The following is a 27,096-nucleotide window of genomic DNA, read 5'->3' as shown; positions in this document are numbered from 1 at the left end:
TATCTAAATTCCTGTGAGAATTTTTTTCCCTTAACTGCAGTATATGGCCAACCATTCCTAGTGATGGCCTTTCAAGGAAAGAAAAAACCCAGAACAGTTCCCTGCAGAAGAATACATATAAAATGTCAATCCTATGTGTAAAATTTCAAACATTGTGAGAATTTTCAGAACTCTCCTTGTCAGCTTTGCAAAATTTTTCAAAGAAGGATTTCTCCCTTACCTTCCTCTTATTCAGCTGGAGTGATATGTAAATCATATAGCTGATGCATTGGTCAGACCTATCACATACATCTTTACATTGCAGCAAGATCAACCTTTTTTCAATGCACACTGAATGCAATAAATATGGCAAATAAAACCATGCTGTCCTAGGACTCCTTATGTAAATTTCATCCAAAGTCTTGAAAATACATTTTGGTTAAATGTAGTTGCTTTTTGCTCCTTAAAAAGAATGCATCTTAATTCAGGCTTTGGGTTTGACTGTCACATTTTGGTTATAACACTTTCAGGAAGTATTTTTAAGTTATTAGCCATGAATCTATTGACTGTAAATGAACTCCAAACAGCATGCTTGAGCCACCTGTTTGAAGTAAAAGGAAACACTTAAAATAGTTCATTTACTGCCCAGTTAAGTAACATCCAATTGCCTTTCACAATATTAGTAGATTATTTTGCATTTCTTGCTGTCCTATGTTTACTCTTCTGTGTAGTATAATATTCCCTTAATGACATTATTAGGAAAAGCACAAGTAGTCACACTTTTTCTATTTATGAACTTGTAATCCTTTGTTTAATCTAAACTGGAAATTTAAATTTTACTAAACAGGTTCAGAGATAAAGATTAAAAGCATTTTTGTTCAGGAGACAGGGTAAGCTGATTTCAGACATAACCCAAAGCACAGATGTAAGTAATGTATGGAGCTTGCAAGTACTTGTAGTTGGTATGTGATTCCTCACTGAAATTTTAACACAGACACTCATATTCCATATTCTAAATTTAAACCTGCTGCAGCAGAATTGTTTCATAGCACATTGTTTCATTCCCCCTGATCTTGGAGATTTTGGGAACCCAGGGAAAGGGCAGCCCAATACTTGACAAATCTAATTCCTAGAAAAGGGCTTTTAATTGCGTTTCAATGTGGATGAGAAAGAGCACCATTCATATAGCCACCCAAATAATAAGCATAAATTTAGCAAGACTGAATATAGAAGTATCACTGCTCTAATCCAAGAATGTGTGGATGAGCCAAAGCAGCATCTCTGCTATCTACCAGAGATCAGCCACTGACATGTGTGTCACAATAAAACAATTTCAAACAGTACCAAGGGGAAAGTCCCCAAACAGTGATACTTCAAAAGAAAAACACAACAAAACAAAGCAAAAAAGACCTTGGATTTGCTTCCAATTTAGTTTCCACTAATCTAGCCGGTTTAAACCAGTTTAAAAATTAAAACAGTCCTCAGTTTCTATATTCCAGCTTCCCACTCAAAAGATATATATAGAGAGCTAAAAATTAACTAGTCATGCTGAAACTTAGTATCTAAGGCTCACTTAGAACCAGTTGCTAACTTTTAAACCCCTTCCTATTATTGTTTCCTCTTCAGTGATATTTTCTCTTACACTTATATTTTAGCACTTAAATTAAACTTAAAAATGAAACAATCAGTTTACTTATTTCTGTTCATAAAATTATTTTCAGTTTGTCTGATGGTAGTAAGCCCTATATCAAAAATATTTTAAATTATTAGTGTATTTTTCTTTAAAACAGAAATGTTACAACGTTTTCAAATGACTAGATAGAATATCATTGGATGATATCATAGAGTGGTTTGGTTTGGAAAGGACCTTCAAGAGCATCAAGTTCTAGCCCCTGCTATGGGCAGGGGCACCTCCCACCAGAGCAGGTTGCTCTAAGCTCCATCCAGCCTGGCCTTGGATGCTTCCAGGGATGGGGCAGCCAGAACTGGAGAATTTGTTTTGCTCCTCTGTAATTTGGAAACTTCTAAGAAAGGCTCCAGAGATACTATCTACAGCATCCATGAGTAATTTCTGGTCAGTAGCATATGAAACAGGCTTATTTAGCAAACACTTTCTACTGCAATAACATGGCAAAAGGAGAGATATGAATCTCCATTCCACCTGGAAGGACTTTTTTAACTGTCTGTGGCCAGGCAATGGGAAGTACTGCAGATACTGCAGTACAGAATGCACAGTGGCATTCCATGAAGTGTGTATAACATCTTTATGTTAAGTTTGCTGGTTTACCAAGGTGGCTAATTTCAGAAAGGCTTAATAAAGTTCAATTTGCAGTATGTTTTTTTTTTTTTTTTCACACAGAAGTAAACAGCCATACTTTACCTTCCTCTTAGAACCGCCTGAGCTTGCTGCTTCATGAAGTACTTTGCCTGTCCATGAATTAATATAAATAAAAGCATACCTGCTAGACAAGCAAAAAACATCCCTGCCAAAGTAGGTTGCATTTGATGGCAACAGTTGCTACTTTTAATGCTGTTTATTTCAGGCTTCAGTGTCATCCACCCTCATTTTCCTGTGCTGGCAAAATATGCATGCGCAGCATCTCTGATCTTTTCACCAAGCTAGTACAAAAGCTACAGCTGTAAGTTATACTGATGGTCTGTCCTATTATTGCCTGATTTTCAACAAGGTCTGATTTTTCCTTGTATTTTGTTGAGTAACTTGCTGTAACATTGTCAAATGTTCTACAGAATTCAGCAGGTAGCCACTAAGAGGTCCTTAAATAGACCATTCTGGAACTGCACATATAAATGTAGACTTTACAAGACACATACTGTTTATTTAGACTTTTGTTCAGAATCTAGATATGAAATATGTTGGAAGATGACATGCAAAAGCAGTTCATGAAGAAACAGAAAGTCACAGAATGGTTTGGGTTGGAAGGGACCTGCTTTCCTTGCAGGAGAGGTGCTCCATTCCTTTAATCATCTGGGTGGCCTCCTCTCTGCTTTTTAAGGCAAGTTGAAGGAGGTCTTCTAAATAAAATCTTTGCTGGGTTGACACAGAATGAAAATTCTCATGTTTGGGTTTTTTTTTTTTTGCTTCACTCACATTCAAGTTCTTTTGCCTTGCCATATGAAAATCAGCATTCCATATCCACAAAAGCAGTATAGCTGACAGTGCCACTTAACTGTTCAAAAACTTTAAAACAGTTGATTTTTTAATTCACCATCATTGCACTTACGTGTCTAACTGTGAAAAAAAATTCAAACTTTCTCCTGAAAAATTGAAGTTTCAAGAAAAAATTGTATCAGGCAATTTCTGCAGCTCACGTGAACTTATCTAGAAGCCTTCAGCACTGAACTAATTTAAGAGTTATGTCTTGTTTTTTGTCAATTTGGTAACTTTCAGCTGAACTCTTCTGGAAAAGTGGAAAATCCAATGCCAATATTTTGAATGTGGCCTATGTTCATGATATGGCCTTGTGCACTCTTCTATGATGGAAGAACCCATATTGTGCCAAGCAAAAATAGTACATTGCAGCTACTTCTTGTTGTACAATTGGAACTCCTCTACCAGTTTCAGATACCCATCTTAGAATACATCTAATATAGTCTAGTTTTACTATGAAATAAACAGTTCTCTTTCTTCCAAACAATTCAGGATGAGAGCAATTGTGAGTTTTGCTCTCCTTCCTGGGAGATTTTCCATTCTTTACTAACCTTAGTATGATGCTCTAACTTGGTGAACATGAATACATGTCAACATACATACCTAAAATGGTCTTACATAATCTAAGAACAAACTTATCACAGCAGCATTACAGGAGACTTATTAAGTTCATAAGGAATCGAATCTAATTATAGAGCAACATAGTCCTCCTCAAATTCTCATGGAAATCAATACATAGTAAAAAAATTACAGCATCCTCTTTAAAAACACAGTATGCTTTTAAACTTCCTAAAATTAATTTATGTGCCTAACAAAAATCCTGGCATTCAGTAGAAGCAATTGAAGTTACAGACTAAACGAGGTTTCTGCTAAGTATTTATATCACACACAACACACTACCTCTTTCATAAAGTTTGTATTACTTCTTTTATATGAGCATTTTCTACTAAAGCAAGAAAAACTATCCTTTGACTTAAGGTTGGATGTCATAAATGGTTGGAGCTTTTTCTCTGTTGCAGCAATTTTATAGTCATCTAAGGAGACAGATTTGTAACACGAAATATGACATAAATGTCTCTGAAGCTCACAATTTCATGAGACAAGATCACAAAACCATTTAATTGTTTTGTGTTGGAAAGGACTTTAAAGATCACCTCCTTCCAACCCCCTGCCAGGGACACCTTCCACTAGACCAGGCTGCTCAGAGCCCCACCTAACCTGGTTTTCAAAGAGAAAGAACTATAGAACACCCTATGTGTCCATATGTGACTTGTGTTCTTCCCTCTTCAGGATGAAGCCCTCAGGTGGAATAAAGATTTTGATGGAGAACAGAGAGGTGAACTGAGCAAGTCACAGGAAGTGTTGGATGCTGATGTATGTTTCTAAATACAACATATAACCTGTACATATGGGAGGGGGCAAAAACCACCAAAGCTCAAATAAGCAGGTATTGCTTGTCAGTGGAAAGAGAATCATTTCCAATACTGCAAACAAAAGGAATTGAAAACAAGAAGTTTATTACTATGAGTTTTGTTTCACTGATAACTTAGCAGGAAGTTATTTTAGTTGTGTGTGTGTGTGGTGGTTTTTTGGGGTTTTTTTTTTAATAATAAAGCTGCAAATATAGCTTAAACTGATCTGTTCTCATATGAAGGGTTTTCATGTCTGGTTGACCACATATAAATTTTGATTTAAAGTAGCTGTGTTATTTTTTCACAAATTGCTTCTTGGAATGTGTAGAAAAAAATGTAACATTCAAAAAAGTAATTTGAAAATAAAACATGTTAGTCTAAAGCTAGCTAGTACATCAGAACACACAGACTAATCATTTTTATTCTTTGGCAAGAAGCTGCAATTAGAATTGTCCTTTAGTAAGAGTCCTTATGGAGAATTAAGTTTTTTTGCTAAGTCTCCTAGAAAGACCTTCTCTCCAGGCAATCCCACCTGCACCTCTGGAGAGCTGAGTGCTTGGAGAGCAGGGTTTGTTACCCTGCCAAGGCAGGCTGCACTGAACTTTGCCCTGCCATTTGATCCTGCTGCCCAGGGAATAGGTATGGAAGAATTGTGGGAGGAAAAGTGGGACCACTAGGTAATTCTGCTCAAATAGCCAAGTTGTCTGCCAAGGCCCAACATAGGAGGACAGAGCTTGAAGCCTAAAACAGAGGTGCAAATTGCTTGGTACTCAGGCTGTGGTCTGCTGCCTGCATGCATAGAATTCTAAGGCTCTGATTTTCCAAGTGACTCGCTGAACTTACATAGCTTTCAAGCTGCTTTCAAAATCCAGCTTAAAGATCAGCTAATTTAGGCTTTTTGTTTGTTTTTAAAAGAGGTTCCAAAATTTTCCTTCGTGTGCTTGAAATCTGTAAAGGTATTATTTTTTTTAAGGTTGTTACTATATAGCCACATAACCTGCATGTATAGTTTGCTTCTTTAAATAAAATTCAAATGTTTTTGACTGTATTTATGGCGCACTGATGAAAATCTTGTGGCACTTAGAGATGATATTTTTATTATGAACATATGTACCAGCATTCTGACAAATTCAAGCATTTCAGGCTGCTATTGCCACAGTTGATTAGAAGGTTCATTTAATGAATTCTCATTACCCTTCATGTGTGTGCTCTGTATTAAAGCACTTCAGGACAGAAAAAAGCATGGATAGAATGACAAGGGATACTCCACTACTTCTGCAGGTCCTGGTGAAGCCTATTTTACTTGTTTCTGTAATACAGGAGCTACATGTTTCAAAGCTGGCATGAATTGCGAGCACATGCCATAGAGTTCTGCCAAACCTGCAGCAGTTTGGATTGCAGCAATTGAAAAAACCACAATTAATAAGAAATTTAATAAGGTAAATGATGACTTTGTAACAGTTATTGCTTGAAATTTTAAAGCAGATTAAAAATACTGTATTTACATTAAATAGCTATCACATGAAGCTGTGATCCAGATTGACAAAAGCAAGGAAATTCAAGTTTTTATTGCTAAAATGGAATGCAATGTTACCTCTGTATCAGGTTAACTCAGAACCCTGTATTGACTTCACTTCCCTTGGCTGAACATAAAGGCATCAAAATATAAATGTGCACATAAGCTTGAAACCTAAAGGATGAAGTGCTACCACAGATTTTATACTTTTAAGTGGTTGAGTTGGACAGGTAGTTATCCTTTCAGCTACCCTGATATTACCAAGAGAGTTTATGAAGGATAAATTACATGAATCAATGCCTTTGATTGATTCTTTAAATTTGTTATCATATTGAGATCATGAGAGTAAAGGAAGGTTTTCCTGAAACAAATGTCAAGTACTTAACAGACCAATTGGGTACAATTGGTACTTGGTGGGATTGTGCTAGTGTGTATCTAAAAACTTTTACTGAAGGGCTATTATCTATCCAGAACACTAGAATGCTTCCAGAGCAGCATTTTCACCCTGTCATGAAATTCCATATTTAGAATATATTATAGGCTGCAGAAATGTAAAAGTCATAAAAGTCCTAATTAAAAAATCATCACTCATCCTGCAGAGTACGTATATGTTAATGCTAGTAATTTTGTTTTTATGTATCAATAGCAGCAATAATAATCATACTTTGCTCTTTCAGAGCAATCCTCACCTACCGGTCTCAATGCTCTTTAACAAAAAAGGTAAAAATTATTAAGTTAATTTCAGAGATGAACAGAGGGATGAAGTAACTCCAGGATTATGCAATGTGTCAGTGAGAGTTGGAAACAAAATGCAGGTTCTTTACTTTCAGTTCAGTGCTCCAGCCATGAAACATGATTGCTTTCCTCAAATTGAATTCTTCTAAGGCAAAAAAAATACCAATCCTATTCACTGCACTGGAAGGTTAGTAGAATAAGGAGGTTAGCATACTATCTGGTTCCTTTTGTCCCAAATCTTAAGCTGTTATTAATTCCTATTTAAGCCTAAAGAACCTGTCCATATCCTCAGGATGAGAGGCATGGAGCAAGAAGAGTCTCTGGCATCCTCCATTCCTTTCTCAGTCATTATTTTGGTGAGGGCAGCAGGACAGAAGTGTCAGCCCTTGAAGGCAGCAGCCACCCCGTGCTGTCTCACAAGGAGATGGGTACAGGAAAGATGACATTGTTGGACAATGAGTGGTCTTCTAATGCCCTTCTCAACTTACAGTCAGGAAACAACTGCCTTCTTAGTGAAATATCAGAGGAAGTTTAAATGCTCCTGGGAAAACAGATGATCTGAAGTAAGCTATAAAAGCCAGCAAACACTCCAGAAACACCACAGAGGAAAGGGAAATAATCCCTGGCTGCAGAACTGGCTTTGTGCCTAGGGAACCATGGAGTTGCCATCCATTGCTCACTGTCCAGTATTCTGTGTTGACAAATCAGACTGGTCACCAAAGGATTCTCTTAGAATGCTTCTGAGAAAACTGATGGTATCAGTCATAGCACAGCCTGCAGGCATTAGAATGTATAATGCCCCTCTCATTCCTTCTCCCATCAATTGAACCAGAACTCTCTTCCTTGCAGTGGAGCAGCACTGCAGGAATTGGATGGAAAATCTTAAAAGCAGGCAAGATTGTTAAAATAGTAATTTCCCTGTGGTTGGACTAAAAATTTTCTGTAGATCTTGAAAAAACAATGCTTTCTTCTGTGGATATATACAGTCTTATTAAATGTTAATAGGCTAGAAAAGCACCACTAAAACTTCCACTATAGTGTAACAACCAGAGGCTTTTTATAACAACAAATACAATGAATGTGAAGTAGAACTGTCATAAGAGAATAAAAATTTACCTGCAGCTGCTGATCTAGTTCTGGAAATGCCAAAGAGAAGTTTTCAGGGGATGCATCATCTAAAAGGTAAACACGATATTCAAAGTCATTGTCTACCAAAGATGGCATTTCAAATAATCTGGTTAATGAAGTTCTATACTGCATATATGGACAGCAATATTATCCTGAAAACACCTCCACATCTTATCTTTTACACTTGAGATGCCTCAGTAGAATCCTTGAAAATACTGGTGTATTGTTAAAAAGAAAAGTTTATATTCTGGAAATACAGAAAGTCTATTTTGCAGTGCAGCAATTAAGAAACAAAGCAGTTAATCCTGTAGAACATGTGATAATTTAATAAAACAAATAAATCTAAACTGTTTTTCTTCCTGAGCTCTCTCCACTACACTGCTAAGTAAAGGACTGTTTTAATTACAGTCAATTACAATCCTTCTGGGCTGGCGTTAGTTCAATCATGACAACAAACCAAGCTGTGTTTTTATTTATTTGTTTGGGATTTTTTTTGTTTATTTTTAGAACAGGCTTCCAGGTGGGACAGATTGCACCAGTTATGTCAGGGTTGTGATGTGGACACCTGCCCACTAGTAGTTGGACTGAGATCAGAAATATGAATCACACTCGGTAGCGCCAGTGCAATATTTCTTTCTCAGTGACTTTCACACTCTCAGTTTTGCATTGGACTACGATGACTGTTTATTCATCTTACTACAGGTTATGGGAGGTGAGGAGAGTGTTATTATTAGCTTACAGACAGTTATTTGTAATGTGTCAAAATTAAATAAGGAGAAAATCCAGGAGAAAGTCGTTAACACAGTTCAGATCCTGCAATCTGCTGTGTACTTGTAGACTTGAACACAGCAACAAAACCCCAATAAGATCAAGAGGACCTCATATCAAAGAAAGATTCTAAAAGAATACAGACTAGGATCTAAATTATTTGTCAAATATTTGATATCTGTTTCTCCTGGCCTCTGTGGTTATACAGCAAAGGAGGTTGGGGAGAAAAAGTAAAATAAGTCACCTTAACCTATGAAAAATAAACACACATGGTCAGAGCCTTACTCAATAATATAGCTAGAGGTGGGCAGCCTCTGGGAAGAGATGCTCAGAGAAGAAAAAAATATAGTGATACAAAACCAAAAGCTCTTGAATTTCCCCAGGAAATAAAGAGAAGAGCCTGTATTTTCGTGGAGTAGTTGTCTTATTACATTATCAAAAAGTCATACCCATATCATGTGAGTGTCCCCCTTCTTTCTTCACACCATACATCAAGCATGCCCATTCTGGAAAATACTTAAATTGCTTTAATTGTATAGAATTGTATCATGCTAATATGGAAGTGTTTCTCTTTAATTTGCTATTGCTTTCTTGTACAATATATAAATAAACTAATATTCTAAAAGCAGAAAGATGAATCATATGGCAAGGCTAAAAGGAAGGACAAAATAAGACTCAGTCTGACTAGGGTTACAGCTGCTTTACAGGTATTTGGCTGAATAGCTGTTAAATATTCTGTCAGAGATATTGGACCAGAGTCATGGATGGCAGTTAAACTGCTATTTGTTTTGGCAATTCCAGCAGTACAATCTTTGGTACAGCAGCTTTATGTTCAAGAGGGATCTAGAACAGCTTTAAAATTCAGAAAAACATAGCAAAAGCAACACTCCAAATGATTAAAAAAATTTGATAAAACATCAGAGAGTAATTACATTTTCACAGCATCAGCTATTCATAAGAAAATAAAAATCAATGCAGTGTCAGAATATTGGAAAATAAATTGGATCATACCCCGAAGAGAACCAGATAAAAATTTTGGAAGTACTTTATAAAGGATGGAATAGAACGAGAAATTAATGTAGAGGAAATCCTTTCAATAAACAGATGTTCCCTGCTTATTTTTTGAACTCAAGTGACTGAGTCAATGGTACTAAAAATAGAATGTACTGGTATCCTAACCATTATGACATACCATAGTACATTTTATAATGGGCTTGCCCTAGCATCTATTGAACAGCTGCTAGGGTTTTTTTTAGTTATGCTAGTTTAAGACTTGTTTAGATCATCATCTGATGTGCAGAACATCATTGAGAAATGCTACAGACTTCAGTGTTTTGAAATTATCCTGAGTTCCTAACTCTCTTCATCTCTTCTGAGAATTTCAGCTGAAATATTTAGTGTACAAAAATTAACAGAAATCCTCATAGCTAACTGCAATCTTGTTTTTCACAAAAAGAACAACAGAAGACTTTCCCCACAACTTTCAGTGAAATAAATTATTGCCCCAGATCAGTCTTTATTTCACTGTTGTCTAAGTAACAACCACAACACTAACAATAAAAATCACTTGGTAATAATGAAAACTTAAATTTCACACAAGGGGAAAGCAAATTAAAGCAGTCATTCACCTCTTAAAACTTTTTTGAGGATGTTTCAGGATGTCAAGAGGAGTTGCTATTGGTAAGGGTTACCAGCAGAATACCAGTCAAAATCACATTGGCTTCTAGCCTTAAAAATCTATTAACTCTGAAAATCAGATACAAAAAAAATGTCTGAAATGCCAATGAAATTATCCTGAAGATCAAAACATTCTCAAAACTATATACTGATCTGTGTTTGTTATTTTCTACTCTACCTCTCCTTAACTACAAAACAAAACTCTATATTTCCCCTTTTCTCAATTAAATGTTATTTTTTATGACTATCTAGATTATTATAAGGAATTGCTGATATAATTAAATATAATTATAATTAAAGAGTCCTTTATAATACAGTTAGTGATTTTTTTGTACCACAAATCCATGAAAATATCTAGGCTGACTTTTCACCTGCCACAAACACCATCTTATCCCTATAGTCATTATAAAAAAACACATAAGGAAAATTATTTGTAATTCAAGCTGCATGTTGAAAACTTATTTTGTTTAAAATAAAAATATATTTAAAAATCAGAGACAGCAACTCACTGCACCTGAAAGTGAGTCAAGATTTTGGTCAAAAGGGAATAAGAAAGAAGGAAAAATGTAAATGTGCATATTATGACCATGTCAGCAAACTCAACAGCACTATCCTGTGATGTGAAAGAATCAGATCAGGGATTTCATTACAGCCACCTAAGCTAAAATATCTGCAACATAATTTCTAAATGAGTAGCATTTCTTGATTTCCCATAGAGCCCAAATCTAATTTTGAAGCTCTATATTTAAAAATGCCCTAAAGACATATACCCTGATTAAAACACGTGTTTTAAACCAAAGACTCAGTTCGTGTGCATGAAATAGAGTGATTTTCATGTTTGTTTAATCAGGTTCACAAGCTTGCTTGGCTTGCTGCTGAAAACTGTCATTTGTAACAAAGAATATCTGAACTCAATATTAACACTGATTGTCTTTGTACAAAAAGCTCACTACTAGCCCTGAGGCAGCTGATACATGCTAAAGTTGCACATTTGAGAATTAAGCTTGATTTCTGGAAAGCTTCACTTATTTAATCATATTCTGGCCTCCTGGAGATTCCAATACCCCAGATCTCCATCATGTCAAATGAGAGAAATCCTTCACATGTTGCTGTCTGACTGACACAATGCCTGGCACAATGAAGTGTAATACCCAAATCTTTTCCTATATGGTTGTTCCAGTTAACCCAACTGTGAGCTAAAGACAGCAAATCCTTTAAGAACAACATTTGATTTATTTCTAGCTTAATCTTGGAAATTAGTTTCTCTATGATCTTCACTAAGATAGACAGAAATAGAATATAAAAAGTTTAAATGTGTTGAAAGCACATTAAGGTTGCTAAATCAAGCACTTGAAACTTAGGAAATGCCAATCACAGCTCTGCTTCCTTGAGTAACTGAGTTATGATCCAGTATTTAATTATACAGTCAGGTCCTATTTTTTTTTCTCCTACATGTGTGGGCCAATGTATTCAGATCTCTTCCTTCTAAATTAAAGAATTAAATTGGTAACACGAGTAGGCTGCTCTCCTGTAAGTGGATCAGCCCTCGCACAGGAAAAGTGCTCAAACTGAACTGCAAGCACCACAACTCGCAGCAACAACAGTGGCAAGCTGCCTGTCGGGGTCCAGCCTTGGCCCTGGGAGGGCTGTGGGATGCAGCAGCTCTGGGTCTGGATACTGACAGCCAGCACAGACTCATCAGATTCATCCTGGAAGGCTGTGTGGCTAAGTGACTGCAACTTGGCACTGCTCTGTGGAGCTCCAGGGCTTCTATTCACAGCCCAGCCTGACCTCACACAACCTCGCAGTTACCTCACTCGTAAAATAGTGGGGAACGGTCACTGCCCCACCCAGGAATAGGATGTGAAGGCTAGCTCAATAATAAGAGTTGTGGATCTCCCAAAAATAGAAACAGTCCATCATGGAAGAGGTAAGAGCAAAATCCTTCTACTTCATATAGCTTCACTCAAACCTAAGCATCCTTGTGGGAATCCAGGGCTTCCCTCTGGCTGCCCTGGCAGGTCTGGGACCCTGGCAGGGGTCAGGAACCCCCCTGGACAGAGCCCCCAGAGACACTGTCTGTGATCTCTGTCCATGGAAAAGAGTTTTCAATCTTACAGGATGAATTACCAGCTTTGAGTGTTTGATATAAGTAATAATTAAGTGTGGCACGGGTGCAAAAGTAAAATTTTAGGATTCTAGATTAGGGGTTCAAAGGGGACAAGATGGAGGAAATTGGGTGTGTCTTGTCCTTTTTCTCCTTCTTCATGCCCTCCATGTTTCACTGTGGTGTTGGCATTTTTCTGTTGGTTCAGGCTGGGGACACACTGTTCAACGTAGGTGACAGATATTGGCACGTTATTGTAAATCCAGCACAGGGAGTTTGTGGTATTTAATGTTTGTAACATCCCACTGAGGGCAGAGCCCCACACGCTGCCCTGCAGGACAGAGCTGCGGCAGGGCAGCAGAACATGTTAGAGATAAACAGAATAAACAGCCTTGAAACCAGCACAGACCAATTATGGCTTCTGCTTTGGCAGCGGGGCTGACAGACAGAGACTTTCTACAATCTCGAATCATCAATAGCACAGATTCTGACACATCCTCAGATGAATGTCCCTTTGAGGGTATCTCACCTGATTTCCCATCTAATTCCCCAAGAACCGAGCCCTGTAGGTTGGGTGTAGATTCAGGAAATCAGCTCTGTAAATTTTAGCCATATATTTTAGCAGTCAATCAATGTGCTGGAAAATTTCTGAAGCCATCACAACCAATATGAGGGTGGGATAGGAATTTGAAGGTTGCTTTTGAAGAAGAAACCACTGCAAAACAGTCTTGCTAGAAAAGCAGAAAAAAGTCCTTGTAGTCAATAGGATAATGAGCATGAAGAAGAGTAAAACAAGTAATTTTGCTATGCTTGCAAAAATATGACACTGTTCCACTGTCAGGTTCATTAGAAGATGAATGTTTTGCCTTTGTTGTCAGTGATTTTCCTGTAACGTTCTGTCAGAGGTAGACTAATTTCAAATTAAAGAACTCACTAACAATTTCAGACCCAGTCATTTATTACCACATAGAACTTTTCAGCTAGATTCAAGCTTTTATTTGATGAGGCAAGGTGAAGAGAGATGCACCTATAGATCTTCCCTTTGAACTATTACACAAAACAAATGCAGCTGTCTAAATTCCATGAAGTTCATGTATTTGTTGATAAAAATTAGGACATATTGAATTTCACCGAAATTGATGCTGACAAACCACAATGAATTTTCAACTTTGGAACACTTACTTGAATCTTGGAACACCACATTCAGTTCAAGCTGCATTAGTTTCCAAGTGATGGAAGGTAGGTTGAAATAGTATGTTTCCAATTCATTACTTTAAAATGGTACCTTAAGTCAAACTGTTGTGATACAGTGCACAGACACACCCTGGGAAACGTGTCTTAGTTAACTTGAGTGAAAGGGCCAAACATAGACATTTATATATACAGGAATAAGAGATACACAATAAAACTGTCTTCTTATATAGCACCCGCTGATGGGCTGCTCCTGAGACTTTTAAGGAACTGATTACTCTACTATCACATTAAAAATACCTCACAAAACTGGCCAGAATTTCAGTCATCAGGTGTTAACTGACAAATAATGTAAGACACAATATTTCTTGTACACTCAGGATAGGCCAGCTCCAGGTTTTGTAGGTCAGTTAACACAAAGTAATTTCTTCTCATAAGCTGAGAGTAGTTTTTCCTTTCACTGCTCCTCACACCCACTGCTTGGTTACAATCCTAGCCAGTGAGATAATTGCCACCCAGAAGAAACATTCCATTTCCTCTTTTTATATCCAGTTATGCTGTCAGTTCCTCCTAGTAAGCAGTTGCACAGCCCCCGGAAGGAGAATGCAGCCTTTCTTGGCAAAATGCGTCGCTGTGCCTTTCAAGTGAGGTAGAATTCAAGAAAAAGCTTAAGTCAGAGAGATTTCCTCACCACTTAGCCCTTGCCAAGAACTTATTGTGTCCTAGCAGTGCATGAGCTTCAGCTGATGCTTTACTATCACACATCAGGTAACTCCTGTTTAAACTGAAAACAAATATCCTCATGAAGGAGAAAAGAAAGGTGAAAAAGAATATAAAAGAGTAAGGGGAAAAAACCCCATCTACTATGGAATACCTAAAGGTCTATCTTTTGAATGTTTTTGTAGCTCATCTTAAAAAAAAAAATAAAAAGGTGTTAAATACTTGTTTGTACTCTCTTGATTCAACTATGGTTTGCTGGAAATTTTCACACCTATTAAAAGCTTATTTCCTTTGCCTTCTTGAGATATATCTAACATAAAAGCATTTAAAATTCTTACAATAACATTGATTTAGACCTCCTGGTAGCCCCCAAATGGATGTGATGCAGAGGGGAACATGGCACTCACCCTACTGGTTGCTGTTTTTTTTTATCAGTACTCATGAAGATTCTGCATTGCATACTGCAGGAACATTTGTACATGTACAATAAAGGATTCAACAGTTTAACAATTTTAACATTTGGAACAATTTAACAATATGAAGAAGAAAACGATTACCTTTTTTTACTATACCACTAGCAAAGTGATATAGTCTAATTGAGTTTATTTTTGTAAATGTTAAGAGAGAGACTGGAATTATTAGCAGGATAAAAAAGTAGAAAATAAAATATGATGCAATGTTAAGGAAGTTAGGCTTCCTGCCTTTCATGTCCCCTTCTTGCAAGCTATTCACAACCTTGTCATTTCCTACTGCCGTCTCTTGTCACAAACCACTCTGGTCTCTTTGATTTTCCCATGGTCTCAGCTTTCCCTGACTTGTTTTCAGTGTCTCACATTAGCATTCTTTTTTCATCATTTGTAAGAGCACTGCCCTTTCTTTTACACCTCTCTTCAAGACCTATTTATGACATAATTCCTGCAAGAAATTTATGATGTGACTGTATCTTGAGAGATGTGAGTGATTCCTTACTGCTCTTTGTAATAAAAATGTAATTTTACCAGGTTATTTTAATTTATGAAAAAGGGCACATAGATAATCACGTGTTTCTTTATATTCCTTGTCCCAGTCTGTCACTTATCTTTATTAATTGAAAGTTAGGTTCAATAATATATGAAGATGTTTGGTTTTTAATTCCCTTGCTTAGGGGATGAGATTGCATTTCAGTATTGCAGCTGAAAATTAGTAGTACACAATAATTACCTAGGAAAGATAATGCATATTATAAAATATTTTTTAAATAAAAAATTGTATTCAAGCTGAGATACTGTTTACACAAACCTCAGGCACCAACCAACACATTATCCTACAATGCAGAGTCCCATAAAGCTCTCAACAGCATAGGTTTCAGTTGTCCTTATACATCATGCCATAAACACATCTCAGCCCTCACTCCAGGCACTCACCTTTAGCAAAAGCAACAGCCAACATTTTTTGGATGCTTTTAAGCTTCCCCTTTGATTTATTTAATTTTGACTTTCACTGTTTGGCAACAGCTCTCTGCTTCTTAATAATATTGAAGGTGCAAATGAATAATATTTATCTACTCCAAAGGGTCCATGTGTGTACAGGGAATGTTTGGGGAAATTAATACTCCCTCAGCATGACTTGATAGGATAAACATCAATGAAATTTCTGCTGCTGTCTGAGAGAACGTGCCATGTGGGGCACCTGTTTCCTGAAACCTTTCACCAAGCTGGGCATGTGTGGCACTTTCCAAACTTCCTCCTAGAAAAAGTCTCTTCCTCCTCTAGGCTCATGCAAGTTTGTCCTTTTACTTTTCCTGCTTTACAATTCCACAAAATCAGACATACTGCACATGCAGTTAAATTTGATAGTTAATTACAGTCCTAATTGCATTCCACAAACCACTGAAAGAAAGTAAAGATCGAAACTGTCAATCTAGTGGATTTAGTCTAATGAAATTGTTAATGGAAACATTAAAAGTTATCAGACAGGAAAACTGATCACAAGCTACCACTCATGAAAAAAAAATCCATCCATTGCACTGGACTACATTTGATATTATAACAACTGGCAAATTAATGTAAAATTTAAAAGCAGTTATGGTTTAAATTTAAAAGCATTGTGTTTTACTCCATAAATTAAACAGTACCTGGGGAATCATTAAGGCTGAAGGCAATTCGTACCGGCTTATCAGCAGGTACCCTGGCGGTGGTGATCATGTGGGCACTTGAGTCAATGCTTTTACTTGTTTGTTCCAGCTGCAATAATTCAAAAAATATATTTATTACAGAGCACGTGACATCATTCAACAAATGAGTTTTAATGCTTTTCATGCACTCACAGCTGCCTTTCCCATCCTAGCTAGATGTTTAGAATCAAAGTCAAGGGAGCGCCATTTCACTTTTCCATTTGAAAAGAATTTAAGTGAAATTCAGTGCAGAGACTGCTTTTATTTTTGCTATTTCTAGATTAGAAAGAACGATGGCAAAGGAAGCTGCCTCTCTTCTCACCTGCTTGCTCCCCGCCATTGCCCCTTCAGCAAGCCTTGACTCGTGGCAATGCTGCCTGGTTCTGAAGGTGAAGAAGGAAGAAGGGGTGGGGAGTTGAGTGTAACATGACCCCAAGCCTGCCCTGTGATTGGAACTGTGCACACCACTCCACATGGTGTCAATGAGGAGGAACTCATCCTCCTACCTTCCACCCATGCTCCCCCAAGCCAACTGCGCCTGCAAGTCACACGCTTCATCACCAAAAATTCATGGGCTCTCCAAACCTTGGTGGTGGTTCTTCAGTGGAAGCCTGTGCAGGTGTAGGGGTCTGTCTGCATGGATTTGGCTCCTGGGTTGGGACCTTACTCAGTTCTCTGTCTTTCTTCTGAGACCATCAATTCCAAAAAGTGATTTTACTGCGATGAAACCCTGTCCGTTAAGAAAACCGCCAGTTCATTTCAAATATGGCACTAAAGAATTGTTGAGCAATAAAATAATTAGCTATTTTTGATCTCAAACAGTTTAATTAAAATATCTCTGTGCCCTGAGAAGTTGTACTCTGAGCTCTACTACGTATATTTAATCTTTTGAATGAACAGTTTTGGTTAAACTCTATTGAATAGCTGGATGCAAACAATCCCCTTGATTACCCAGCACAAAGCTGCTAAAATTCAAAGATATTAATCTTCTGATTAGCACCATGTGTGGAGAATGTGAAGTCAGTGGGACTTTGTGCATGCAAAAGATCTGCCCACAAAGAAATTATTTTAGGACTCTGGACTGCTATCCAGCACTCATTGTATTCATACCAAATATGTGGACAATTATGCTTTCAATTTACCATAAAACTTCTTAGGGAATTAAAACCAAATTCATCAAGAAAATACAATGAATGTACTAACTCATTGTCAGCAGACAACAGAGCATTTAGCTGGTGAAAACAAGAGCCAGTTTCCTAAGCCAACAGTCTTACAGTTTTACAGTGAAGTAGCTATTGCACTGCATGAAAATTCTACCAAGTCATTCTAATTGATACTGGATTATTTGGCAGTCTCAAAAAGTCGATAGAACAGAACACTATTTCAGGAGTATGATCTTCCTTGGTGGTGTACAAGTGAATCAAACACTTCTCTGGCATCATTGCCATGCAATCAGTGGAAGAGGATCAAATTTGCATTGAGTCCATTAATTTCAGCTTTTTTGTTTATTTGCTTTGTCTCTCTTTATATTTAGCTAGCAAAGTGATATAGTTACTTGTTTTCTGAAGTGCCTAATCTTTTCTTACAATAACAACAAATAATCTAAGATCCTTACTTTGAATAAATTTTATTTGAAGCTGAAAGTGTCCCTTTCTGCTAGCATATGAAAGATATCAGGGATTGCTCTTTATTTCCCATTACTAGTATTCAAGACCCACAAAAATGGAACTGTTACCTGTGAAGCAGAGGCAAAGAAAAACCAAATAAATTGTAGCCATGTATGTTTCAGATTCAGGAAAAGACTCTTGGAGTCAACTGAAATATTTTATTTTGAAGAGCACTGCATCAGAGTAAATAATTTTTACCTTCTGAGCATTCTTGATCTCTTCTTCACCCTCACTTCACAAGAAACATGAGGCATCTCATTGTTTTTAAAATACAACAGAATTACCAATGCAAAATTCTTAAACATATTTCCCTTCCTTACTTCTCAATCTAAGGTAAAGGAAAAAAAAAACTCTCTAAATGAAGAGATTTTAAGTGATTAGCAAATCCTTAAAACAAGGCTGTTCATTGTTCTGTGCTGTTCGCACACTTTCTCTGACACTGACTATCTCAAGTGGTCTTTCATGTAAGAGTATACTTCACATTTCACATCATAGCCTAAGGAATTAAAAGGATGCCTTCTGCTAGAATTTTTTAAATTGCCATAACAATATTGCTACAAGACTGTTATTTTATTCCAATCACATACTCTGTGGTGTGCAATGTTTTTAAATTAACTCTTTTAACCGTCTATTCTGTGAGGGCAAAAATCAATATCCTCTCAGTAAGAAATGGTGAATTCTATTGAAACACAAAAGAAAGTTTTCATTTTATTCTAATTCAGAAAAAAAAAAGAAATCTCATCCTTATACACAGCATTTACCCTGTTATCATTTTAAAAACATTGCATTTATCCCTTCTCTTTTTTTGCGAAATCCTCAAGCTCTTCATCACAAAAAGCAATCACAGAGAACAGAGAGGGATGGAAAAAGCCTGTGTGCAAACAAGGTGATATTATGAAACATGCAGACCTACTGCCCCTAATTCCCCACACGCTCTCTTCATGAGTGAAGAACAGTGTCTCTGTAGACAGAGATGAGAGTGAGTGGGCAACCTGGAACTTAATCAGATTTAATGAGCAGCTCTCATCTTCCCAACAATTACCTATAGAGCTGGCTGGCTGCTGTTCCTCTGTAAAAAACCTGCAGCAGAACTCAGATTAAATGCTGTTACAGCTCTGTGGATTTTTTCCACACCTGTTGCCTTACCTCACTTAGCGGAGTGTCTGCACTTGTGTAATCCAGGGCCAGCCACTGCCTTGGCTTGTCGTTGCCTTTATGGAGTAAAGCTTCAATAAAAGAAAAGGCTGCACCTGCTGCATAGCAACAAACTGACAAGGTCTGAGAAGCTGAGACAGCTGTCAGGGCAACATGCTGCTACCTGCACTTCCCATAGGCTTTGCTGTCCCAAAAGATAACCCTTTTCCACTTTTCTCCACAATTCTGATTTTCCTTCTTCTCCTTGCCAGGGATGAGGGATTATGATACTGTCACACTTCAGGGAGGAAAAAATCCTTCTGTCACAGGCATTATTAAACAGCAAACTGTGGTGAGCCCAAGATTTTTAATTCATTAGTCCTGGCAAACCTGAAATACAAACAGACTTGCTTCATAGGACAGGAATGTTTTCAGCATGACCCAATCAGTGTCTGTGTCTATTCCAGCAAACTGGCAAAGATAGCATGACTCCAGTCAGCAAAAATGTCTGCAGCTCCAATCAGCTTGGGCTGACACTGCCAACTTGGACTGGCTACAAGCACACTCTCAAATGATAGCAGTGACTATCAAAGCTAACAACAACTGATGGGCTTGGCCTCTTAGGCTGACGTTCGTCTTGGCTTTGACTAAGCCAGGCTTGCTTAAGAGAAGCCACTAGCCCTTCTCTTCTGAGGAGATAACAGGCAAATCTCAGAATGTGAACGTGTAGGCTATAAAAGCAGATGTATTTATAGACCAGCCGGTGATGGCGGTGATAAATGAAGCTGACTCAGAGATTTGACTGAACTCAGAGGATTTCCTAGTGTGATTTCAGTTAATAGATCAATCTTTATGAATTACAATATATTAATTTCTTCAGCTTACAGTTTTATCTTCTATTGTCAGAAAATAAAGGTTTGATCCCTGTCATGCACATGTACTACTTACATGACTTCTTTGAGTGCTACCACTGTCATTGGAACACAGGGAGGAAAATGGAGAACAATTACGGAATGATTTTACGGAATATCTTTATTTTGTGCTTGAAAAGGGGGTCTCCTTCAAAATGTATGTGAAGGTATATTTCATCTTTAAATTCCTAATGGAAAGAGCTTATCTAACCCACATCTGTACAGATGTATTCCTAGATTCCCTTGGCTCAGCTGAGATACAGAGAGGTTGCTGGACAAAAAAAAGACATGAAGAGCTCTAATAAAATTTTCATCCTTCCTCACTCTTCTCACCTTTTGGCCCTAGACCATGACTGATCTCACCAGGGCAAAACTCTGGAAGCTACCAGTTGTCCTTGTGGCCTCAAAAGACCTTTTTTTATACTTCAAAATTACTGAATTGCAAAAATATCCTACCCACACTACCTTTACCCCAGGAACAACCTGGGAAGACGTCAGACAGTTAGTTAGATATCCCTTGAGACTGTCTTTAACTGCTGAGGGATTTCAGAGCTCTGGCCCAAACAGCTGGACTGCACCTATGACTACACTGACCATTTTGTCTTCTCTCGATGTGTTTCTGAAAAGATTGAGGGTTCCTCACTAAATGTCTCCTTTGGAAGGGGCAGAAAACAGATTTGCCCCTAATCACAACCATTATTACAAACAACATTGTACAGTTCAATATTATCAGCAGTTGGTATTGATGTCCAGCTCCACATCTAATTACTGTAAAAGTGGAGCCACAAAAAAAATATTCTGCATCAGTTTTCATGGAGTCAGGGTTTTCCCCAAATCATAAGATACTGCTTTGTGTGGACAAAGGGTATTCAGATGGTATTCATACCTTTGTAACATGCCATTACAGTAAAGCCTAAGAAAGGCTCTCTACATGAAGTCCTAAGACAGGCAAAATTTCCAGTAGCCATGACAGCAAGGGCTTGGACATAAATGATGTCTGAATAGGGCAGGGTGCTTTTTTCCAGACGGGTCTCACACTCCACATTTCCAGACTGACACTTCAGTTGCACTTACTTTAAATAGCATGTGCACTTGCTAATTAAGTAGATCATAATTTTATGTGTTGTAGCCACCGTACCCATGGTTTTTTTTAAATTTCACTGTTTCTAGCTAAATCTGTATTATTCACAGACTCATGGAATTGCAGAGCTTTTAGGCTTGGAAGGGACCTCTGGAGATCACCCTGTCCAACCCCTCCTGCCAAGGCAGGGTCACCTGGAGCAGGTGACACAGGAATGTGTCCAGGTGTGTTTGAAATGTCTCCAGAGAGGGAAACTTCACAAAACTCTTGGGCTGCCTATTCCAGTGCTCTGCCCCCCTCCATGGAAAATGTCCTTCCTCATCTTTGGGCGAAACTTCTTGTGCACTTTTTGGCCATTGCTCCTTGTCCTATCACTGGGCACCACTGACAAGAGCCTGGCACCATCTTCTTGTCACCCACCCTGGTAATACTGTATGGATTATTGAGATCTCATCTCATCTCATCTCATCTCAGTCTTCTCCAGATTAAACAGGCCCAGCTCCCAGAGTAGCTCCAGAACACTCATCATCTTTGTGGCCTCTGCTGGACCATCTCCAGAAGTTCCATGTCCTTCTTGTCCTGAGGAGCTCAGAACTAGACACGGTTACCAAAAGGTCCCCGATTTGCATTTAAATATCAGCTTTGTGCTATACACAATGATTAGTCACCTGAAACTACTACTTTATGGGAGGTGGCATATTTTTAAAATGTGAGACTATTATAGCATTCTCCATACAGAAGATGAAATCTGAAGCATCAGGATGAATGATTTGACTGTAATTGTTTTATCAACTATCTATTCTTAGGATGATCATGCTAAAATTCTCAATAACACGGTCTCAAACAGCATATTTTAAAAACTTCTTTAAATTACTTTATAAGAGGAAACTACTAAAGATCTCAGTTTTAAACAATGGAGAAATTGAAGTCTAGGATGCTTCACTTTGTGGACTTGCTCAAATTAATAGTCCAAGGCATTTGGGTAGAGATAAATCTCACAATTCTTACTTACTAAAGAGGTGATTAAAATAATTGCACCAAAACAAATTACTCTCCAATTTCTTGCAACAAAAAAAACTTCTTCCTGACAGGCTGCACATACACCTTACAGTCATCTCTGTAAAAATTACAGAATGCTGATAACACCAGAGTGTTTTTTGTTGGCCATTTTTTTTTTTTTTTTTTTTTTTGTGTGTGTGTAGGAGCACACTCTGCCCTGTTCCTTTTTCAGAATACTCTTAGTAATTAGGTTCCTGTATCCAACCAAAATTCTTTCAGTCCTTCATCACATTATGAGACTGGTGACATGCTAGAAGAGGATATCACATTTTATTAGTCAAAAACACCTTAAAGGAATATACTCTAAATTAGGAACACTGGGATTTACTGATATTCAGTAGTGGAAACATGCAAATTTAAAAAAAGTTTTAGGATGAAGTATCAGTTATTTCACAGATGTTAAAAAAGACAATATCTGCAATCTAATAAAACACCTGTTGCCTTCACTTTTTAGCTGTGCTACGTTCAATTCATCTCAGTGTCCTAGTATAAGCAGTATTTTAGTAGCATATGACCTCATTCATGCTAAAATGGTGTTTTGCAGATTGCCAGTCACTATTTAAAAAGACACTTTAAATATTCTAGCATATGGAAGATGTTCCAAGAAGAAATCAACTAAATATATATATATATATATATATATATATATATATATATATATATATATATATATATATATTGCCTGAAATTATACAAAGTGCAAAATCACTCACAATCCAACATCCCATTTCCTGATAGCTGGAGCAACCAACAGAGCATTTCCTTAGTGTTTTTGGGTATTACCTCTGGTCTCCTTGCCTAGGTAGTGTTTTAACACTGGTAAAATAATGTACTTTCTCCAAAGTTCTACTCTCATGAATGGCTGACCCCTATCAGATTAAATTAAATCATTAACACCAGCAGGAAAAATGCATTGTGCTTTGACTTACAAAAGATGACATAAGCACATTTATAATTAATGGCAAATTGATATGCTAGCTGAATTCACTTACATAGGATCACACAGGTTTAATAAAGGAGATCATTGCCAAGAAATTAAAGATTGACTTAATCAAGGTAATATGAATTTAAAGGAGCTGAACCTAGCAATTCATCTGCAAATAACTACATTGTGAATTATTTGAAAACCTGATTGGTGAAAAACTCCAGCTCTTCCACAGCAAATTCCAGGCAGAAACTGTGAAAAGTTAATTCTGCTGAAAGAAAACTGAAGCCTTTGAGATACGGTGCTGCCAAAGACCCTTGTGTAATGCTGCATGGAAAACAAGATGAAAGTTGAAGTCAGAAATATTATTGGAAAAGCTTCACTACTGTCAGAAATCAATGGGTGCAAGTTTACACACTTTACTCACATCAGCATGGAGATGAAAATAACCTTTAGAAGCTAATTATGGGAAGAATGATGGTGGGTCATCTCAGGAGGGAATGCTGCACACAATGAGACAGTGTGCAGCAATTCACTGGGAGGTCAACAGCTGAATGTTCAACACCAGCATTGGCTAGCACTGGCTAACTGGAAACACCAGCATTTCAACAAAAATGCATCAATTTTGCTTACCAATTAAATTACAGCAGCTAAATTACATTCAGCTTGGTCCTAGATGAGAAAGATAGCTCTCTCAAGGCCATGTAAAATGGATTAATCACTCCATTGCAACTGGACTTGCTGTTCCTGAAGGAAATGCTTAGCTTACCTCATTTAAGAGGACACTACAAGATATGACAGCCTCACTTGTTGAGGATGGCAGAGGTCATCATGCTACCATGGGTAGATGCACAAGACTTTCAAGGCAGCACACTCTTTCATGAAGCTTTGCTGCTCTGAGGAAGAAATCAGCATGCAGAAGAATGTGACAAAATCCCAATCAGCAGCTGGTATTCTGGCAATACTTGAACCCTCACTACTAATTTAGCACTGAAACTGATACTTCCTTCAACTGATTACTTCCTTCAGTAATACTTTCAAAAGTTACAGAAATTGTGGCAAACAGACATGACAGACTGTTTTTGACGTTTAAAAATTTCAAAAAACAAGTATAAGAAAACAATTTCAAATATTTTTATTTCTGCAAAATTTTTACAAGCCATAATTTGCCATTAATGATTATAAAAAAAGTGAAAATTAATAAATATTGTCTAATTTCTTGCTGATGAACTCAATTTCTTTAAAGTTCTGTATACCCACATATTAGAAGGTTTTGCTCTTCCTCTTCACACCATCATTCACAAATTTCACCATAATTCTATGTAAGCTTCCTTAAACCAAGAAATAGACACAAAAAGTTAAAGCAGCAGGTTTCTGTGAGGCTGTTAGATGCTGTGTAAAGACTCCTTGTTTTATTCTATTCAGGGAGAAACATCTAAAGCATGTGTCTGGAATCCTCTAACACAGGCAAGTAGAGATACATGCCCAACTGAAAATAATCTATTCTTTAGACCACTGAGAATTCTGCAGAACATTTTTAACCTTTTGGAACCATACATCATACAATGGTGTCATACAACTGGTAATCCCACTTGTTCTAAGATCTCCCTTATTTTCACCCTATTGATGGTCTGGGATAGTTTATTATAACTCCTAAATCTGACAATAGATTATATGAATAAGCTACACTTATTCTAATAAGTTATTAATAACTTAACTTACATCATTAGCAGGTAAAACCATTAAGTTTTTAAGAGTAAAAATCTTGTACATGGCACTCTTTCAGCTTGGAGTGTGATTCTGGTATTAATAACTGAGGAAAAGTATTTTGCCAGCCCTTATCTGATGCTGTATTTCATTTCCTCAAACAAAACAGAACTCACCATCTAGAGGACATGTCATTTTTTTCCCAACTATGTTTTTTTCTTATAGCAACAAAACAAGAATGATCTCAACAATTTTACCATCTCCCATGAAATAAAGGCTCTTGGATTGTATTTTGTCGAGTACCATGCCAGTGTCACAACACATGTCTTGATTGTACCTGCAATACAAACTCAATATAAACAGCACTGATTCCTTTCTCAGACTATCATCCTTTCCAATTTGCTTGTTCTGTGGAAGTTCTGAATTCTTGCCATTTGTGCAGGTGGAATTACAGAATTGTTTAGGTTTCAAATACCATTGCATCCAACTGATCCCCCAGCAGTGCCACTCCCACCACTGAACCATGTCCCCCTGCCTCATTTAAAAGTCTTTTGGACACTTCCATGCTAAGGCAATACTCCTCTAAAGTCCCCAGAAATCCTTTCCTGTGACTCAAGCTAACTGGATTAGCTTTAGCAGAGAGAGCATACACTGAGGTAGGAATTCCAAATGGTAAGGAAATCTTGCTTTCCTGTTTAGCTCACAATCCTCTGCACAAGTGAGAGAAGCCCAGGATAGGGTAGTGTTTAACCCAGGACCTGCAGAGCAATGACCTAAGTAGTACTTAGCTGATTAGACATAGTTCATTAGTCTGTTCCTTCCCATAATCTTAAAAGTGACATAAGTATAATCTGGGGGAAAGCTAAAGTAACTGCTGCTACTGTTACTAAGAGAATTATTCTGAATGTTCAGCACTATGTGGTTCACAATTTTCTGTTTCAGGTTTAAGCATGATTCTCTGCAAACTGAGCATGGCCCTTAGCCTTCCCTCAAGGTGCCACTCACATTTTTTTTCACTGGCCAGTATTATTGGTGAAACACAATTGTTCTACTCACACTTCAGCAGATGTTTTCAAACCCTTCTGTTCCATTGCTCAGGTTCCCAGAGCTGAATAAACAAACAAAAATTAACATTCTGTCCTTCTTATGAACTTCCCAAGATCTTGTTACAATTTTACCCTCCTAGAATATGAGAAACAAGTGTCTACAGATAAGCCGGGGATTTCCATGTGCACAATTATAGATTTTGGGTGGTGAAAGTGCAGCTAATGGCCAATAGCCAACCCTCTGACCTTTGGTTCTTTAGCATGTCAATGTCTATGCAGAAAATAAATGGCATAGATGCATAGCTAAAAAAAGATCAAGACCAAGTCAAAGTTGTGATTAGACAGTGAGTCCCAAAGAAATCCTGGTTGTAACAAAAAGAGATGTTTTAGTGTTAATTCAATACAGCTTCATACATAGATATTGTCTATATTCATAGTCACAAGCATACATATATATTATGGTTTTAGTGGTATTCTGGCTTTAAAAAATGCAGGCAACACAAGCTTTGATAAAAGCACTGTGCCAAGAGGGCAGTTCAGAAATCATAGCATTGTAGAGTATCCTGAGCTGGGAGGGACCCACAAGGATCACTGCAGTCCAGTCGAGTAAGTGCTGTGGAGGGAGGTATTGTCTGCTACTGGGGGGTTTCTGTGTGGATTGCTGATTTCCTCAGTCAGAGCTTGTTTTCTAAACTCATTGGTGTTTTCAGTAAATTGTTCTTATCTCAACCTGTGATCTTTACCTTTTGTGCTGCCTGTTCTCCTCTCTAGCCCACTGTGTGGTGGGGTAGGGTGGGAAGGAAGGACAGTGAGCAGGGCATGATTTCAGTAGAAGAAATAAATTGGGGAGTACCATTCCTAAATGACAACACCTCTCAGCCACCTCTCCTTCAGGCTGGACAAGCCAAGTGGCCTCAGCCACTCCTTGTAGGGCTTCTTCTCAAGACCCTTCACCATCTTTGCAGCTCTCATTTGGATGTTCCCTAATAGCTTTATACCCTTCTGATATTGG

General features: G+C 37.6%; 1 protein-coding gene across 2 annotated transcripts in view; it reads right to left on the bottom strand.

Annotated features, from left to right (window-relative positions):
• Positions 1–19,736, bottom strand: part of MAP3K7CL (MAP3K7 C-terminal like) — a 30,044-nt gene extending 10,308 nt beyond the window's left edge. Inside the window, exons 1-4 of one of the 2 annotated variants that reach the window (XM_002189625.6) lie at positions 19,368–19,736; positions 17,140–17,284; positions 16,516–16,624; positions 7,928–7,986 (exon numbers count right to left, since the gene is read on the bottom strand). In XM_002189625.6, coding sequence (XP_002189661.2) covers positions 7,928–7,986; positions 16,516–16,585 — 129 coding nt within the window. In that variant the 5' untranslated portion in view covers positions 16,586–16,624; positions 17,140–17,284; positions 19,368–19,736. Of the gene's footprint in view, positions 1–7,927; positions 7,987–16,515; positions 16,625–16,876; positions 16,961–17,139; positions 17,285–19,367 lie in introns of those variants that run through there. The other variant, XM_012570073.5, reaches the window with a different exon arrangement.
• Between the last annotated feature and the right edge of the window lie 7,360 nt (positions 19,737–27,096).

This window comes from Taeniopygia guttata, chromosome 1, assembly GCF_048771995.1.
Source record: "Taeniopygia guttata chromosome 1, bTaeGut7.mat, whole genome shotgun sequence".
In the NCBI taxonomy this organism is placed as follows: Eukaryota; Metazoa; Chordata; class Aves; order Passeriformes; family Estrildidae; genus Taeniopygia; species Taeniopygia guttata.
This window is presented reverse-complemented; position numbering and strand designations above follow the sequence as displayed.